The following is a 19,244-nucleotide window of genomic DNA, read 5'->3' on the forward strand; positions in this document are numbered from 1 at the left end:
CCATAAACCTTTTGACCACCAAATCCTATTTTTGCTACTCCCAAACACCTTTGAATGGCAATGACCAAAATTCCTGGAAACTGGGAATGTGTGAAATTGTGATAGTCCTTAAATTGGCATAACCCATTATTTAAAAAAACAAAAACTAAAGATCCCAAATCCAGAAAAAGGGAACATTCTAGCCCTACTCACACATGCCATGATTCTGACAATCAGAACATATGCCCAATGCAAATGTTACCTGTAGCCCAGTCACAAAAGCTTCTGGGCATAGCTTGGACACATATGAATAATGTACCTTAATGCAGAGGTGAAATTCAAATTTTTTTACTACCAGTTCTGTGGGCAGGGTTTGGTGGGCGTGGCAGGGGAAGGATACTGCAAAATCTCCATTCCCTCCCCATTCTGAAGCCAGCCAGAGGGGGTATTTGCCGGTTCTCCGAACTACTCAAAATTTCCTCTACCAGTTCTCCAGAACCTGTCAGAACCTGCTGGATTTCACCCCAGCCTTAATGTTTCAAGTTGTCTTAAATATGAAGCTTTGGCGGGGAGAGAGACAAAATGCCTACTCAGAAAGCAGCAGATGACACAAAGCGACCATAGGTGAGAGAGTTTAATAAAACAAAAACATAATCATTTCTCAGAAAGCTGAATTTTTGTTTAGTGCCACATTCCATTCAGAACAACCAACTAACAGCTCACATGATAGCCCATTTTTTCCAAAGTGTCTTGTCCAAGATGAATTAAAAGCTTCTTTTATATTAATCCTTAATCAGTTAGTATCTTTCAGTTCCAATAAATTGATCAGTGTGAGCGGGCTCACCTTTGCCATAAGAGCAACCACAATAGCACTTAAGATTTATATACTGCACTCTCTGTCCAGTGTCAGCATATTGTCCCCAACAATCTGAGTCCTCGTTTTACCAACCTCTGAAGAATGGAAGGCTGAGTTAACCTTTAGCCAGTCAGGATTGAACTCCTGGCTGTGGCAGAGTTAGCCTGCAATACAGCATTCTAAATACTGTACCACCACAGCTCCTTAAATGTTTAGTTCATATTTATTTTGCAAAACTTGTATGCCACCCATCTCACAAAGGTGACTCTAGATGGCTTACAGACATCAAATAAAATGTCGTATAAAACAATTAAAACAATAAATACAGATCTTAAATTAAAATAAAACTGAGCAGGATGGAGAAGGAGGCAGCAAAGTGCAGACACTCCCATCAGTCACCTCCAACATGTCACATCCCCATTAGGGCCCCAGACTAGTTGGCATAGCCATGTCTTCAAGGCCTTTTGGAAGCCCAGAAAGTTGGGAGCAGCTGACCTCTGGGGGCAAGAGCTTCTTTGGCTGATGGGAATATAGCTTGGCCCTTCTTGCAGCATGGATGGAGCAGATTACTCCCCTTGGAATGAGTCAGTTTCTCAGATAGCCTGGACCCAGGCCATGCTGCACTTGAAACTGGAAGTCAACAAGTCAGAGGCAAGTACCAAGTGAAGGTAAAAAGCAAAATGCATGCAATTTCCTTTTTAGTATAAGAAAGGGATTAAAACTGTTTGCTCAGATTGGAAGGTCCTAAACTAAATATTCCCCTCACAGTTAGCAACTCAATGTTCCTTTTTTTTGCAAAAAACTGGAAAGGACTACATTAATCTAGGGTCTCCTGTCTGCAAAGCATGAGATCTACCACTAAGCTCCTGTTTCTCCCAGAACCAAGCAGTGTATCACCCGTTATTTAAAGGAATCCAATTTCAATGGGATGAATACTTTACCATGGGATTGGAGTCTGCAATGAGATCACGCAACGAATCCAGAAAGCCCTGATCTTCCACCATTTGGGCATTGATGTCATGCAGTTTGGCCACACAGACAGCAGCGGTCTTGCGCACATACGGGTCTTCATCCTTCAGACACTTCCGGAGAGGTTCACACAAGTATTCAGTGATCTTGTCCACGCGGATACATCCCATAGTGCGTACTGCTAGAGCACGGATGAGAGGGTTGGGATCCTCACAGTCCTGGGATGAGGAAATTAGTAAATATAGAGATGGGCTCTATGCAACAAACATTAGGAATTTTATCCAGCTTTTCCTACCATGTTTCCCATTTCCCATACAGCGTTTCCCCCGCTGTAAAAGAAAACCATCTCGCGAGTTCAAGAAGTTTGATTGAACTCGCTTGAAGGCTTTCTTTTACAGCGTGCTTCCCTGGACACAACAACGAGGAAACCAACAGAGCTTGAAAGGTAAGACCTGCGTCCTGCTTCTTGCCCCCCCACCTGCCCCCCCAAATTGCATCCCTAAAGGGGGCGGGTGGCTAAGCGAGGGGCAGGAACCCTGTCATGCCCGGTAAGGCGGGGGAGAAGAGACAGCAAGGGGAGCCACATCTCGCTTCACGCGTCTTGCTTCTCCCCTGCCCCACCTGCCACCCCTCTTGATAAAGAGATGGCGGGGAAGGGAAGCAGCCAGGCTGCTGTTGCCATTGGGGTGGGACGGGACATGTTGGGCCGCTCGGCCGGTGCAAAGAACAGGGTTCCCCCCCCTTCCCCCACTCCAACCTGGCCTCAACTCATTTTGGTTGCGCGGCCAGCAACCAGAGGAAATGGCGGGACCGGCTGCACATGCATGTAAGTAGTTGGTGGGGTGGCTTATTTTGCGGGGGTGGTTTATATTATCGCATGCGCTAAAAGCCCAATTGGGCTTATTATCCGGGCACGTCTTATTTTTGGGAAAACATGGGTCATATTCTGGGTCAAACTACATCTGGAGCAGGGGTCTCCAACCTTGGTCCCTTTAAGACTTGTGGACTTCAAATCCCAGAGATCCTCAGCCGGCTTTGCCACAAGTCTTAAAGGGACCAAGGTTGCAGACCCTTGATCTGGAGCATCACAAATCACTCCCATGTTCTGGAGGATTTATATTTGGAAAACTGCAGATCTCTCTTAGAACAGGTGGGATCCTGAGAAACCATCTAACCAACTATGTAACAGGAGATCTGTCAGGCTGCCTCTGATTGTATTTAGGAAAGAATACACCTTGACTTCATTTGTAAATAAAGAAAAGTACTTTTACTAGATACATCCGGACTGCAGCAGTATAAAGTTGGATCTGAGACAAAATATGGCTAACATTCCATATCCCCCCATTTGTCCCTCCTCTCCTCAGGAGGTAAGGCTGGTCTGATCCAATGCCAGCTCCTTCTCGGCCCTGTGGTAATCTTCTTCTAGCTGTTCTAGGTCTCTAGACCTCTTCTAGGTCTCTAGCTGTTAATCATCTCAGGAATGCAGTCTCTGTTGAAAAACCCTGCGCTCTAACATTCAACCGTAATCACCCCTCCCCTTCAGACGACACTCTTAAAGGGCCCTCTTCCCTTACCCGGTATAGGGCAGTGATACATCTTACATCCTTAAACTATTTTACATTACAGAAAGAACCCATTACATTCTAACTACTGATTATAAATTGTACAAAAAATATGTGAGGATTGGAGTGGAGGCTGACAAGATCACTGGAACATTTTGCACATACCTAATAGCAGCAGTTCCAAAAAAAGTTCTTTAACTAAAATCATTAACTAAAATGATTTAGTTAAAAATGAATTTGGAGCATGTGCGAGCCGAGCCACTGTAGCATCAATCAAGAATGTTATTCTTCACCTGTAAGACCTGGGTTCAAATCTTTAGAGAGCATGCTTTTTTCTCTCTCCGACTGATTATTTTGAAACTCGATAGGTTTACATACTACATTAAACTTTATTTGCTCAACTGTTTGCTGAATAAATTATCATTGTGTGGGCTTATACAATATGTAAACTTATTTACTTTTTCTGCCTTACTTGATTTGTATTCTAAAATAATAATAGAAAGAATCATATTGACAGCCAGTTTGCTGTGGTGGTTAAGGTGCTGGCCTGGAAACCAGGATACTGAGAGTTCTAGTCCCATGTTAGGCATGAAAGCCAGCTGGGTGATTTTGGGCCAGTCACTCTCTCAGCCCACTCTCTCACAGGGTTGTTGTGGGGAAAATAGGAGTATTATGTTCTTTTTCCCCCCCAAAGTTTTTTATTTTTTATTTAAAAAAAAAAAAATCAAATCAATGCGTGAATAGTGTAGCATCTGGGCACCATACATTCCAACACAAGCAAAACTGATCAAATTAAGGGTTATTACATTCAATCAATTTATGAAATTCTCATTACAATACACATCTATCTTAGGTTACAATCTATTGTTAGTCAATTATTCCACCTATTCCTCTTTATTACTTTCATTTTGTCAACTAAAACTGTAATACATTAATATTCTCTTTATTTCTATCTCTTACTCTAGCTTTTAATCATAACCCTATATTCAAAAGCTTTTTCTTTCTTTCCTGTCTAACTTCTAATCATATCATCTGCCTACAAGAAAAGAGAAAGAGCACAAAGAGGGAGAGGTAGGGAAAGGCAGTTCAAAACAGCAACCAGGAGCAGGAATCATCTTTCCATCATCTCTTGCCCACTTTATATTTTTTGCTATGATTTAAAAAAAGAAAGATGAAGGGAAAAGCAAGACAAAGCAGCCATAAAAAGAAATCCGCTACCTATCATCTCTTGCCCGCTTCGATACTTCAATTGCTATGCTTTTTTTGTGTGTGTGGCTTGTCTCCCCCATTCCTCTCTTAAGTCTCCATCTATTTCTATTTCTTGGATGTCCCATCTAAGTAATTCTCTCATCTCTACTCTCTTCCAGTGCCTATTTTCTGATTTTTACTCAGGCCCCTGCTTCCATTTCAGATATATCTTCCAACTCTTTTAATATATCTCCCCCCTGGCTTAATTCACCCATCATTATTATTTTCATTATAATCACCTACTTGTCTTCTTCCTTATTTCTTCTTTTAACTCCTCTTTCTCCTGAGCACCTCGGTTTATAATTATCTTCCCTTGTATAGTATTTTCCATTTTTTTCCATTAGATCCTTAAATCCTTTGTCCATAATGTATTTTATATTTTGATAAAGTGATCCCATCTCCTGAACAATTCCACTCATTGTATATTATTTTTTTTAAAAGATTGATTTTTCTCCAACGTAGATGAGTATTATGTTCTCTGCCTTGAGTTTTTTATAAAAATAATTAAGGTGGGATGTTGAATGAATGAATGAAATGTGTGTAATTCTAAACTTCTTCAAAGTAGGCAGAGATGAAAATGAGGGATTATTTTGGATAAAAGATATTATATATCTACATAAAAAAGAGATTCATGCATATCTCTGTCATCACGCTGTCCATATATTTATATATTACCCAGGTCATATGGCTCTGGGTGATTTACAGTATTAACATATGCAGAAATTTCACACCAAATTATTATTTTGCTACTGAAGTACAGCAAAGACACATAAATATTGCAACTTACTTTCACAAAACTGTTCACAGCCATGATGGCCATATCTGGTTGACTTTTGGCATAGTTCATCAAGTAGAGATATACCAGCTTTTTTAGCTCCAAGTTATCAGTCTGCATGCAATTCACTACATCAGGGAAAAGGGAACTGGACAAGAAGGACAGGCAGGTTAAAGCAGTAATTTCTAGACTGATGTCAGTGGTTAATACACTGAAGTTAGCTAGAGAAATGGGGTCAAATTTAAGACCCCATTTCATTAAAGAACTCCTGGTGACTTTGGGTCTAAGACTCTCCCAGTCTAACCTAATGCATAGTATTACTGTAGAGGAGTGTTCCTCAACCTCAGCAATTTTAAATTATGTGGGCTTCACTTCCCAGAATTCACCAGCCAGCATGACTGTCTGGGGAATTCTGGGAATTGAAGTCCACCTAGCTTAAAATGTCTGAGGTTGAGAAAACACTGCTATAGAGATAAAATAAGGGGACATCTATACTGCCTTAATCTCACTAAGAAAACTCATCATCATCTGACAGCATCTCTCTAAGTTTTTGGATAAAGTCATGTTTCATTTGCAGAAGATATACTGTATCATAAGCCTTAGAATCTAAGGCAAACATGTTTGATCTTTGTAGATGGCCCATGGCATGCCATTTAAACACTGGGCAAAGCAAACACGGAGGCATTTAGCAATAGCAACAGCACTTAGACTTATATACTGCTTCATAGTGCTTTTACAGCCCTCTCTAAGCAGTTTACAAAGTCAGCATATTTGCCCCCAACAATTTGGGTCCTTATTTTGCCCACCTCGGAAGGATGGAAGGCTGAGTCAACCTTGAGCCAGTGAGATTCGATCTGCTGAATTGCAGCTAGCAGTCAGCTGAAGTAGCCTGCAGTTCTGCACTCTAACCACTGCACCACCTCGGCTCTATTTCCTAGGCATTTAATCGCTTTCCCCTTCTGCTTCACTAAAACTTACATTTAGGTGAAGAAGCCATTAGAGAGATGTTACCTGACATCCTTCCCCACTGTCATGGCAGCAATGACTTTCTTCACTGCTTCCTTCCTCTTCTCTTTTTTTTCATTGTTGAGTTCAGCTTTCAGTTCAAATATTTCCCCTGCAGGCAAACATACGAGGATCACAGTTAAAAGTTAAATTTTAAATTTAAATTTTTAAACATTGGCCTTTTTGTAATATGTTTTATTTTAAATTTTGATTTTAATTGTATATATATTGTGTTTTATTTAGGCTGTACACCGCCCTGAGTCCTTCGGGAGAAGGGCGGTATAAAAATTTGATAAATAAATAAATAAATAAAAATTAAAAAAAAGAGTTCGGCAAGAGCAAACTAATCCACCCCCTCCAACTACGAATCCTGCTTTCAGCAGTGGACAACAGAGGCATCCAGGAAATCCTTGCCCTTAGAATCGAGAACTCTGTCTAAGGTGGTCCTCAGAATCTGCCAAGATCCAAACATTTGATTATTATGACAGATACAGGCAGTTCTTATTCAGTAACCACAATTTGGACCCACCACTTGGTTGTTGCTGCTTAAACGGAAACATCAAGATTTTTAAGCTTTTCCTTCAGCTTGCCTTTGCTTTACAGACTTGCAAGGATTATAAATCAAAGGAATAGCAATAGCACTTAGCGCTTTACAGCCCTCTCTAAATGGTTTACAGAGTCAGCATATTGCCTCCAAAAATCTGGGTTCTCACTTTACCCACCTTGGAAGGATGGAAGGCTGAGTCAACCTTGAGCCTGTTGAGATTCGATCTGCCAAACTGGAGGCAGCCGGCAGTCAGCAGAAGTAGCCTGCAGTAGTACTGCACTTTAAGCACTGCACCACTACGGCCCTAGTCATAAAGGGCTTTTTTTCCCCATAAAGTTTTATAGTCATAAAGTTACTTTTTCACCACCATTGTACCTGCAAAGTCATTAAATGAATCATTCACTAAACAAGGACTACTTCTATAGCAAATCCGTTGCTTTTAAAGTGAACTAGGCTACCTTAACCATAGGCTACAAGAATGACCTTCACATGCTAACTGCATAGTGTGAAGGAACACTTCTTCTTCAGCCTTATGCAGTGGTTAACAGCTGTTAAAAGAATGAATTCCTCTTTGCCAGGAATGGAGGGGGGAAAAGGCCAGGAAGTCCAGGTCTCAGTTTCTTTCAGAAGCTGTTTGGTGCAATCATTCCAGTTCCTCTTTGGGTAAATGCAGGGGTGAAATGTTCAGGGTTTGGACCGGATCGCCCGAGCCAGTAGCAATGGTGGCAGATGGTTCAGAGAACCGGTAGCAAAAATCCCTGCCCCCCACCATGCCCAGCTCAGCCGCGCGATCATCAAAGGCTTTTTTTTTTACTTCTAAAAGCATTTTTTCTTTGGCCGAAAAATGCTTTTAAAAGTAAAAAAAAAGTCTCTGATGATAGCGCAGCTCAGCTGGGATCATCAGAATCTTTTAAAAGCATTTTTTCTACAAACGCTTCGACCGAAGAGGTTGTAGAAAAAATGCTTTTAATTTTTTTTTTAAAAAAGTGTTGGTCACGCCCACCCAGTCACATTAAACCCCACCCCACCAAGCCACATCCACAGAACCAGTAGTAACAAATTTTACATTTCACCACTGGGTAAATGACTCTGCAATTAGACAGATTCACCAGACCGTCATTTTGTGAACATACAGGTCCAGCACAGCAGCAATTTTTTGTGAGAGTTCTCACTAAATGCTTTCACAAGTTAAGTATATAGAACAGTGACAAAGACTATACTCAAAAATGTCACAACTTGAAATATTAGCAGCAGGGTTAAAGGCATTAAGGATTTTTAAGTGTCACTGCTTTGGCAACCTGGAGACAGCGCTAAAGTATTCGCTCCTGTTTTAAAAATATCTTTGCCACTGCATGCTATCAGAGCTCAGTGGGAGCTACGCAGACTTCTGATACCCTTTGGGAACAAAGATATGCCAAAATTCAGACTATCTGAAAGGGGAACAAATACTTTTTCATAGAACAGGCTGTTCCAGAAGCGGTTTAGAAGCCATCTGTGGTGTTTTGGCTGTCTGCAATAGTTTGATTTGGGAACACCACATTTAATTTCAGATTTGATTAATTTCACACATCCCTGCTACAAACCTGTATCCCATTTGAACCAGAGAGGAGAGGAGAACATGATTGTCAAAGGAGCTTCTGACACATTGGTAACCTACACGAACTCACGTTATCTGGCTTCTCAAAAACCCAAGAGACCAGCTGATTTGAGTGTAAACAAAACATACAAACTGGATTGAAGCGTGCAGTGTTTTTCAACCTCAGTGACTTAAAGTGTTATGGATTTCAATTTCTGAATTCTGGGAGCTGAAACCCATGTATCTTAAAGTCACTGAAGTTGAGAAATCCTGGAAGCGGGGATGATTTCTGATACTTTACTGCTACAGGCACTGTCGAATCATTCTAGCATTTATAAATCATGATACTGAAGAGAGGGGAAATTAAACACCCTTTGAAGCAAAAAGGCAGAATTAGGAAAGGCCCTGCAAATCAGGAGAGCAGAAGAGGTTGGGGGGGAAGGGTGGAATCATCAGCTTGTTTAATGACTATGTGACTCGTGACTCCCGGGAGTTGTCAGCTATGAAGATCAATAGCCTAGCTGGAAGCCAGGAATCTCCATTACCTAAGAGCGGGAAGAGGAGTGGCAATGCAAGAATAGGCAGGCTCTGCAAACCTCTGATAGTCAGGGATGATCAGAACAGCAGGTGTAGAAATGGTTTTATCCAATCTCACAACCTCAGCAGGAGATCTACTAGCTGAAGCACAAGATGTAATCCCAACCTCAGCAATCAAGTGGCAAGTCAAAAAGTCCCTGAGAGGTAAAACACAGCCTACCTTATTAATTGCCTGAAGAGCTCCGCATGTAGTGGGCATCAAAAATCTGCCCTCCTTTTTTTTGTAACAAGGAAATTCAGCAGAGCCTTTTCCATTACTTTGCAATTGAAAAACTGAAATTTAGATTTATTTTTTTTAAAGAAAAACTCACCCAGCCTGCAAAAATAAAAAGTGGAAAAAGAAAAAATCCAACCCAACCATATGAGATAGGATTAAACCTATTTTGTGTCTCCATTCCAAGTTATACCGTGTTTCCCCGAAAATAAGACCCTGTCTTATATTTTTTTGAACCCTGAAAGAAGCACTTGGCCTTATTTTTGGGGAGATCTTCTTATTTTGGAGCATGTGGAACAAGATGGGGCTCCTCTTCCCGTCTTACCTGATTTCCAGCTCTGCATTTAAATATTTTTTGGGAGGGCTTATTTTCGGAGGGAAGCTTATTTTAGCACATGAGCTCAAAAACCTGATTGGGCTTATTTATAATCAGGGGATGTCTTATTTTTGGGGAAAGGGTAGATGGGGTTTGGTTGTAGGATTTTATTGTTATGAGATGCCCAATATTATTTTTTTAAGATGGGCAGCCATATAAATCTTATAAATAAATGGCTTTGGTTTTGAAATCTGCAAAATATGGTTTAGCATATTTTAAGAATCCAATTGCTATGATTTGTAGATTACATGTTGTATGAACCCAACCAGTTCTTATTTATTCCAAAACATTTGGTTCAATAAAAAATAACTTGTGTTACTGCAGCCACTTCAAAGAGATTGACTGGAAGATCAATATCCACGTAGCATTGTTTCTTCTTGTTGGAGCCTATGTCAGATTAATTTTCGTTCCACTGCTTCCCACTTTCCACTATGAGTGTGGAAAAAGCTGAAATTGTGGAAATAACTTTTCATTATATTTCCATTGATTAAAAACCAACTACCCTTCTTTTAAAAAAACACCCTCAGAGCTAAGCTTAATTTGGTTGTCTTGGCTAGACTGCTAGATGAACCATGCCATCCCAGCTTATTAATAAAGCCATTTCAGAAATGGCTTAACAAGATAGGTGAACCAACCCAGTCTCTTCATGGACCAACCCAGTCTCTATAGCAGGGATGAAGAATCAGACCTCTGACATCTATTCTTTCATTTCCTAATGTTTTTATCTTAATTCTTGTATCGGCTTGCCCTCTCATGTAACCCAGCAAGAGGTATTGGGAGGCAGACTGTATCCATTGTAGAGCGTTAACATTCAATATCGCATCACAGATCAAATCTAACCTTTTTTATTGGTGGTGAAGTATTTGGAGTCTGTCATGATTTCGGTTTCCTATTGCACCTAGAGGGGGGGAAAGCACACAATTTAAGAAATCTGCACCCCTTTTCATGACAAATACATTTGTGACTGCTTTAAAACAGTTGTTTTGTTATCTGCTTCAAACTGTAAATCTATTCGTTCCACAAAATAATAGTATTCAAGATATTAAAAAAACCACCAATATTTTTAATAACCTTCTGTATGACAATCATTCCAAAGAAAATTAATAGGTCAAATAATATTAATAATCAACTCTAAGGTTTTTTTTTACTGTGAGGCTTCAGGCTGAGTTAAACTAATGACACTTTCTAATATCTGATGGTCCTAAGTTGCAAATTGACAAGTATTTATGATAATATAAAGTCTTAAATCAGTGTCCTGCTACATTTTATCTATAATATTAGGTAATCATTAATATCAAAGAGTATGTACCAGGAAAAACAATGCAAAACGGAAAAAATGACCCTCTTAAAGATATGAAGCAGTTTTAATGCTCAGAATTATATATAGAAATACATTTCACTTCTTTAGTTACAGAAGGTGATAAAGTCAACCATTGACCTGTGTCTCAAGTAATTGAGGATTGTTCCTATGAAGCCTCTCTGTGCACTGATTCCGAAGTGTACCTGAGCCACTCCAGGAGATGAAGTGCAAGAAGAGATGCCTAGACTGAGGAATTCTGGGAATCGAAGTCCACAAGTTGTAAAGTGACCAAGGTTGGAGACCCCGGCCTAGAGCATCATTACAGGAAGACAAAGAGTGACTTAGGCAGGGAAGGCTTGGAACATTTCCAGGGCCATGGCAAAGGATATTCATGCTATCTGATGGATACAAATGTCTTGGATTTGCACTTTTTCTGAGCAGGACCAAGTGAGCTACCTGGGGCCCAATCTTGTGATGCACCCACATCATTGCATTTTCCACCAGTTGTAGCACCTGAATGATCTTCAAGAGTAGCCCAGTATCCAATTTTGAGGTGACTAAAGCATGGGTGGCATCTGAGTAGTCAAGAAAAGGATGCAACTGGAGCACAAGGTAAATCTTGTGGTTATTCACAAAATTAAAGCCTTCTTGGTTATAACTGGCGCGGCATCCGCGACTGCTCGGGAGTTCATGGCTTCCATGACGGCCATGGACCTGACTCAATTAGTTGATGGCCCGACTCACATCGGGGGAGGCACCCTAGACTTGATTTTTATCTCTGGCCAGTGGTTGAATGATCTGATTTTAAATGATTTAGTTGTCGAACCTTTGTCATGGTCAGATCATTTTCTCCTTCGTCTGGACTTTCTGACCGCTACCCACCACCGCAGGGAGATGGAACCAGTACGTTGGTTCCGTCCCAGGCGCCTGATGGACCCAGAAAGGTTCCTGACGAAGCTTGGGCTGTTTCCCGAGAATCTGGCCTGCGGCACGACTGAAGAGCTAGTCGCGGCCTGGGAACAGGCCGCGGCTGGAGCTTTGGACCGTGTCGTGCCTTTGCGGCCTCTGACCCGGCGTCGGTCTCAACCAGCCCCTTGGTTTTCCGAGGAGCTGAGGGAGATGAAACACTGGAGAAGACGCCTAGAGAGTGCTTGGAGATCCAGCCGTTCTGAGTCTGACCGGACACTAGTTAAGTCCTATATTAGGACCTACCTAGTGGCATTGAGGGATGCGAAACGTTCCTACGTTTCCTCCCTCATTGCGTCGGCAGATAACCACCCGGCCGCCCTGTTTCGGGTGACCCGCTCTCTCCTTCAACAGGAAGGGCGGGAGGACCCATTACAACGGCGTGCCGAGGAGTTTAACGGTTATCTATACGATAAAATCGTTCAGCTTCGGGACGGATTGGATCAAAATTGGGAAGATCCAGGCAAGAGTTTCGAGACCCGTCTTGTTGAGACCGTTTGGGATGGATTTGACTCTGTGACTCCCGAGGACATGGACAGGTTGCTGGGAAGGCTGAATGCCACCACATGTTTACTGGATCCGTGCCCCTCCTGGTTGGTGCTGGCTACGCAGGAGGTGACACGAGGCTGGCTCCGGGGGATTACAAATGCTTCTTTGCGGGAGGTGGTCTTTCCCTCAGCCTTGAAAGAGGCTGTGGTGAGACCTCTCCTCAAGAAGCGTTCCCTGGACCCAGCTGTTTTAGGAAATTATCGTCCAGTCTCCAATCTTCGCTTTACGGCAAAGGTTGTAGAGAGTGCGGTGGCACGTCAGCTACCCCAGTACCTGAATGAAACCGTCTATCTAGACCCGTTCCAGTCTGGCTTTCGGCCCGGATACAGTACGGAGATGGCTTTGGTCGCGTTGGTGGATGATCTCTGGAGGGCCAGGGATAAGGATTATTCCTCAGCCCTGGTCCTATTAGACCTCTCAGCGGCTTTCAATACCATCGACCATGGTATCCTGCTGCGCCAGTTGGAGGGTTTGGGAGTGGGAGGCACCGTTTATCGGTGGTTCTCCTCCTACCTCTCTGACCGGACGCAGACGGTGTTGACAGGGGAGCAGAGATCGACTCTGAGGCGCCTCATGTGTGGGGTGCCGCAGGGATCGATTCTCTCGCCTCTCCTGTTCAACATCTATATGAAGCCGCTGGGTGAGATCATCAGTGGTTTTGGGGTGAGATACCAACTGTACGTTGATGATACGCAGCTGTACTTTTCCACCCCAGGCCACCCCAACGAAGCTATCGAAGTACTGTCCCGGTGTTTGGAAGCCGTACGGGTCTGGATGGGGAGGAACAGGCTCAAGCTTAATCCCTCCAAGACGGAGTGGCTGTGGATGCCGGCACCCTGGTACAGTCAGCTGCAGCCGCAGCTGTCTGTTGGGGGCGAGTCACTGGCCCCCGATGGAGAGGGTGCGCAACTTGGGCGTGCTCCTGGATGGTCGGTTGTCTTTTGAAGACCACTTGATGACCGTCTCCAGGAGAGCTTTTTATCAGATTCGCCTGATTCGCCAGTTGCGTCCCTTCCTGGACCGGGATGCCCTATGCACGGTCACTCATGCTCTCGATACCTATCGCTTGGACTATTGCAATGCTCTCTACATGGGGCTCCCCTTGAAGAGCACCCGGAGACTCCAGTTAGTCCAGAATGCGGCTGCGCGGGTTATTGAGGGAGCAGTTCGGAGCTCCCACGTAACACCTATCCTGCGCAGACTGCACTGGCTGCCTGTTGTCTTCCGGGTGCACTTCAAAGTGTTGGTTACTACCTTTAAAGCGCTCCATGGCTTAGGACCAGGATACCTATGGGACCGTCTACTGCCATCGTCTATCTCCCAGCGACCGGTGCACTCTCACAGAGAGGGACTCCTTAGGGTGCCGTCCGCCAAGCAATGTCGACTGGCGGCCCCCAGGGGGAGGGCCTTCTCTGTGGGGGCTCCTACCCTGTGGAACGAACTTCCCCCTGGACTTCGACAACTACCTGACCTCAGGACCTTTCGCCACGAACTTAAAACCTATCTATTCCGCTTTGCTGGACTGGCTTGAATTTTTAAATATGGGTTTTAAATTCTTAATTTTATAGGGTTGATACTGTATTTTAAATTGGCCATTTGAATAAGTTTTTTAAGGGTTGTTTTTAGCATTGTATGTGTTGTTTTTTGTTTTTATAGTGGCTGTAAACCGCCCTGAGTCCTTCGGGAGAAGGGCGGTCTATAAATTAAAATATCATTATCATTATCATTATCATTATCATTATTATTATTATTATTATTACAGGTACCACCTACTCTAGGTGCAGTACAGTAGCTGTAAGTCTAGGAAGACCCCAAGTTACGCATTAGTCTTGAATGGAGAAGTGCAACCTATCAACATTTTTTTGTTCCAAAAGAGTAGCTCCTCCAAAGGGAGTAGGGAATACATACATACACACTTATGGCTGCATGACTGTAACTTTGTTGCTTGTATCCTTATGATTTATATTGATATTGTTTCCTAGTATGATTTGATTGCTTATTTGTACCCTATGACTATCACTAAGTGTTGTACCTTATGATTCTTGATAAATGTATCTTGTCTTTTTATGTATACTGAGAGCATATACACCAAAGATAAATTCCTTGTGTGTCCAATCATACTTGGCCAATAACGAATTATATTCTACTCTACTCTACTCTACTCTACTCTACTCTACTCTACTCTACTCTACTCTATTCTCTTCTCTTCTCTTCATATGTAGGATATAGCACCTTTTGCCCATGTGCTATTGCTGCTTTATAAGCTGCCTTTCTCCAATTTCTGCCAATCTGGTATGATAGAACAAAGTGGATGCACTCCTGTTTTAAACATTGTCATCTTATGAGACGGAGGAAGCATGCCATCTCTGTTCCATCCCTGCTCTCTGCAAACAGCACCCCCCAGAAATACATACGGCTCCCACACTCTAAATGTTCCAGATGTCTCTTAAGATCTGGCTGTGTTCCCAGGCTTGGGGTCAGGAAGTTTGTGGAAGCCCTGTCAATTTATTTCCCTGGATTTTGTTTGTGTAATTTTATCTGGGTATCCTATTTCTTTTAAATTATGTATTCTTTGAAATGTGGTAAGCATCTTTTTTTTGGAGTCAGGAAGCTTTGAGATCCAATCAATAAATAATGATGATCATAAAGAGAGTTTTTCTCCAAAGCTAAAGTCCACCCATCGAATTCAAGAAGCCAGGAAGGAATAAATGAACACACAGAAGATGCTTCTTTCAGCTAAGCAACACTCGTGACTGAAGGATGTTTCATCACAGCAGTTCCTGCCTCCCCCCCCCCCCGCAACTCCAAAACCTCAGAGGAAGAAAAACACAAACTATATTGTTTCCAATCTGAGAATCATCTCTCCCTAACAGCTTTAAGAGTCTAATCAGAGTAGGTGCTTCGCTGGTGCCAGCAAGAGCCAGCATTTCAAAGCAATGTGTCCTTCTTTGCACAGGAAACTGGTAGCCTCATATTGTGGCAGGGTATTTAACCCCTGCTTAATGACAGGGCAGAAAAATATTTGTGCCCGTTTGGAGAGGAGAGGAGAACATACTAAACTATATCAGATTAAAGGAAGGGGAAAAAGATCTATCCTATTCAGTTCAAAGAAATTAAATTTGATACTGGCTTACAGGAATCTAAAAGTATCTCTATTGCTAACTATAGTGCTGGGAGTCAAAATGTCTTCATCCCTGGAATTTGTCACTGGAACGTAGGAATTGAATGTTTTTTTTATGTATTTAGGATATGAATCAATCTACAAATGCAAGAAGTCTTCAAGTGCAAGAAACAGAAATATTCAGTTAAACTTTTAAAGAGTGGAAAATGATTCCCAGATCTTTACCTGAACTGTTTTTTTTCTTAAAACATGCATGAAACAACATCGGCCTCCCTAAGCAAGCAGTGATTCCTAATATAAATACCTCATTTCTAGATAAGAAAATAATAATAATAATAATAATTTAATTTTTATACCGCCCTTCTCCCGAAGGACTCAGGGCGGTGAACAGGCAGATAAAACAATACAATACATCAATAAAAACACTATTTAAAAAACTTATTCCAAAAGCCTAAATTTAAAATACAATACAAAATATAAAATAAACCCCAATAAAATCCATGTTTAAAAACCCTATTAAGCCAGTCCTGCTCGGAAGAATAGATATGTTTTAAGCTCGCGGTGAAAGGTCCAGAGGTCAGGAAGTTGTCGAAGTCCTGGGGGAAGCTCATTCCAGAGGGTAGGTGCCCCCACAGAGAAGGCTCTCCCCCTGGGGGGAGCACTAGGTCTCTGCAAAGAACCAAAAACCTCTACCAAGCTTTTAGTACACTCTTCCCTTCTGTGCAATCTGTGTTCAGAGTACTATAACCCACAGTTAAACTAACTATGATTTGGGGGGTGGGGGGAATCCCTCAATTTTCAGGATTGGAATTCCACAAGAAATAATAAAGTAACCAGATAGATTAGTTCATACATAGTAGGAAAAAATGTGGCTAATCAGATTCCAATTTAGTGTGTTGTGTGAACCAAGAATAACACAAGGCTCCTCTTTGCCTATTTAGATCAGAAACATTTTGATAAGAACTGCACCAACCTCATTCCCACCTCCCTTGAACTTAAAATATTCCAGGGTATGCTGATAGCCCAGATACTGCATGGGGCTGAAATCTGGGGATGGGATGAGGAGGTTATTTTTCAACTGGAAGTAGTCTAAAACAGGGGTCTCTAACCTTTCAGACCTCAGGGACTACTAAATTCATAATTTTAAATCCCATGGACCACTAATATGATCTGCCTAATGACCGACTGGGTGGGTGTGGCAAGGTGGTCAGGTGACTGGGTGGGTGTGGCCAACTCAATGTCACTCACGTTGAGGGGCGCCTTGCCAGCCTCTTCTCATTACTCCTCGCCTCCCTGCCGGGGTTCTTTAGGGCCCCAAAGGGAAGCAGTTGCTGAAGCTAAGCAGCCACCATGAGAAAGAGTTGGCAGAACAGCTGGCTCAGTTCAAATTGGATCTGATCGAGAAGGAGGCTCAAGCAGACCCCAAGTTGGAATTTCTGCCCCCTCTGACCCACACAAGACCCCAAAGGGTGAGACTCTCTGCAGCAACACAAACATTTATTGCACGTATCTGTCCCAGGGGGCGTAGTTTCAGGACCCTTGATTTAGTGCAATATAAAAAATGCAAATAATTTTTCTGGGGACCACCAAAAATTTCTCATGGACCACCAATGGTCCACCGACCACCAGTTGGTGACTGCTGCTCTAAAACACCCCCATAGCTAATCTAAGAATCGATGTGGAGTTACTTTCCATTGCTGTCAGAATACATCTTGCATTGCTGGGGCATTATAAGAAACCAGAAAGTCTTCAAGAATCTATCTTGCCAAACTTTGGTTTCTCCATTACACAACTGAGAATCAATGGACTGCACGTTTGTTACCATTCCTACTTCAAGTCTTGGAAAACAGAAAATACTAGGCTGTTTGATGTTTAGTGTAGTTGTTAAGGTGCTGGCCTAGAAACCAGGAGACCGTGTAAGTTCTAGTCCTACTTTAGGCATGAAAACCAGTTGGGTGACTTTGGGCCAGTCAGTCTCTTTCAGCCCAGCCCACCTCTAAGGGTTGTTTTATGGGGGAAAACGGAGGAGGAAGGAGTATTATGCATATATTATGCCACCTTTATTTACTTATAAAGTGACCTTTAGTTATGCCACGTTTAGCTATTTATAAAGCAATAAAAGCAGGATAAAAATCCAATAAATAAATATGCTACTACAGCAGATTTTAATCACTATTGAAAACATAGAAGCCTCTCCTAGTACAGGGGTGTCAAACGTCATCATGGCAGCGTCCTGTGTCATATCGGGACTTTTTATCCCCTTCGCTAAACCGAGCGTGGGCTGCGCGTGACACATCCAGCCCGCAGGCCAGGAGTTTGACAACCCTATCCTAGTATCTGGTTAATATTACCAACATCTCAGTCAGAAAGTTTTTAATATCCATTTGCAGACTATGCCTTCAGATATCTTGAGAGGAGATTTTGTAAACACTTTATTGAATGACATTTCTATTCCCAAGGTGTCAGTCAAGTGAAGGGCATTATTTCACTTTGTCTTCTGCAGCCCCATTTACAATCAGATTTTGACCACATTATTAATTGTAAGTGAATTCAAGCGCTTGGACTCGAATGGCTAAATTATTATGTAGCAGATATGTTTCTAACTTCAGTAGCCAGATTGTTACTTTCGCTCTGTCGTCATTTAAACTCAAGTTCTTAATCATAGCCCCCACTATATCTTGCTTTGACCTCTTCGTATCAAACATTCTTTATTTTATTTTGTTATATAGTATTTCATGCCATGTTACAATGCTATGATCCATAGTTACAACAAGAAATCTTATTCACTTTACTTGACTCCCAATCATGAACCAGGAGATTCTACCAGATATCTATTTGAGATCCTGGCTTGGTACCATTGGTATCATTTTTCAGCGCCTGCCAGCTCAGCTCTATCAATTTTTTAATAAAACATCACCACTTTACATAGCTACCGTGAGGTGAAGGTGATGGTTTAGGAGCAGGGTTCTAATCCATTCTCAGCATCTTGGGGATAGTCACACACTGTCTCAGCCCAGCCTACTGTACCTGAAAGCCTTCTTATTATGGAGAAAAATAGGAGGAGGGGGCACTGTATACCTGCCTACAAATAATATATAAATAACAGTACTATAAATCTAATAAATACAAAACGTTCATTTTGTTCTTTGACTAATTTACTTTATAAGTGGTGACTGACCGTATCTACCTCTACTACACTGGCCCACAGCGAAGACAACTCTTAACTTTTTTCCCACAGAACTGGAGATCTCCATCCCATCTCAAGGACGGCAGATTCCTTTTCCAGCTACTCCCATCTGTGTTTTTTAACCTGCAGACATCCTCCCCCCCCCAACCAAAGCAGAGAAATATCTTGCATGTGCATTTTTGTTTTGTTTTGTACACTCTCACCCAGCAAAGCTGGCTGAGGAATTTTGGGAGTTGAAGTCCTCCAGGCTTAAAGTTGCCGAGGTTGGAGCCCCCTGGATTAGATGACCTCCAAGGTCCCTTCCAACCCTGTTATTGTTACCTGCCATCTAATCTACCCAATCCAAAACTTACTCCTCCAGTATTCTTCCTGACTTTTCCTCATTTCCCCCCCCCCAAACGTTTCCATTGCAGATGG

At 42.3% G+C, this 19,244-nt stretch overlaps 1 protein-coding gene across 3 annotated transcripts in view; it reads right to left on the reverse strand.

Moving 5' to 3' along the window:
* The window catches only part of AP2B1 (adaptor related protein complex 2 subunit beta 1), an 88,669-nt gene that overhangs the window by 68,789 nt on the left and 636 nt on the right, over nucleotides 1–19,244 (reverse strand). For 2 of the 3 annotated variants that reach the window (XM_058164453.1, XM_058164454.1), the window contains exons 2-5: nucleotides 10,545–10,602; nucleotides 6,401–6,506; nucleotides 5,402–5,537; nucleotides 1,777–2,022 (exon numbers count right to left, since the gene is read on the reverse strand). In XM_058164453.1, coding sequence (XP_058020436.1) covers nucleotides 1,777–2,022; nucleotides 5,402–5,537; nucleotides 6,401–6,506; nucleotides 10,545–10,581 — 525 coding nt within the window. In that variant the 5' untranslated portion in view covers nucleotides 10,582–10,602. Of the gene's footprint in view, nucleotides 1–1,776; nucleotides 2,023–5,401; nucleotides 5,538–6,400; nucleotides 6,509–10,544; nucleotides 10,603–19,244 lie in introns of those variants that run through there. The other variant, XM_058164455.1, reaches the window with a different exon arrangement.

The sequence above is a fragment of the Ahaetulla prasina genome, chromosome 1 (assembly GCF_028640845.1).
Source record: "Ahaetulla prasina isolate Xishuangbanna chromosome 1, ASM2864084v1, whole genome shotgun sequence".
Lineage (NCBI taxonomy): Eukaryota > Metazoa > Chordata > Lepidosauria > Squamata > Colubridae > Ahaetulla > Ahaetulla prasina.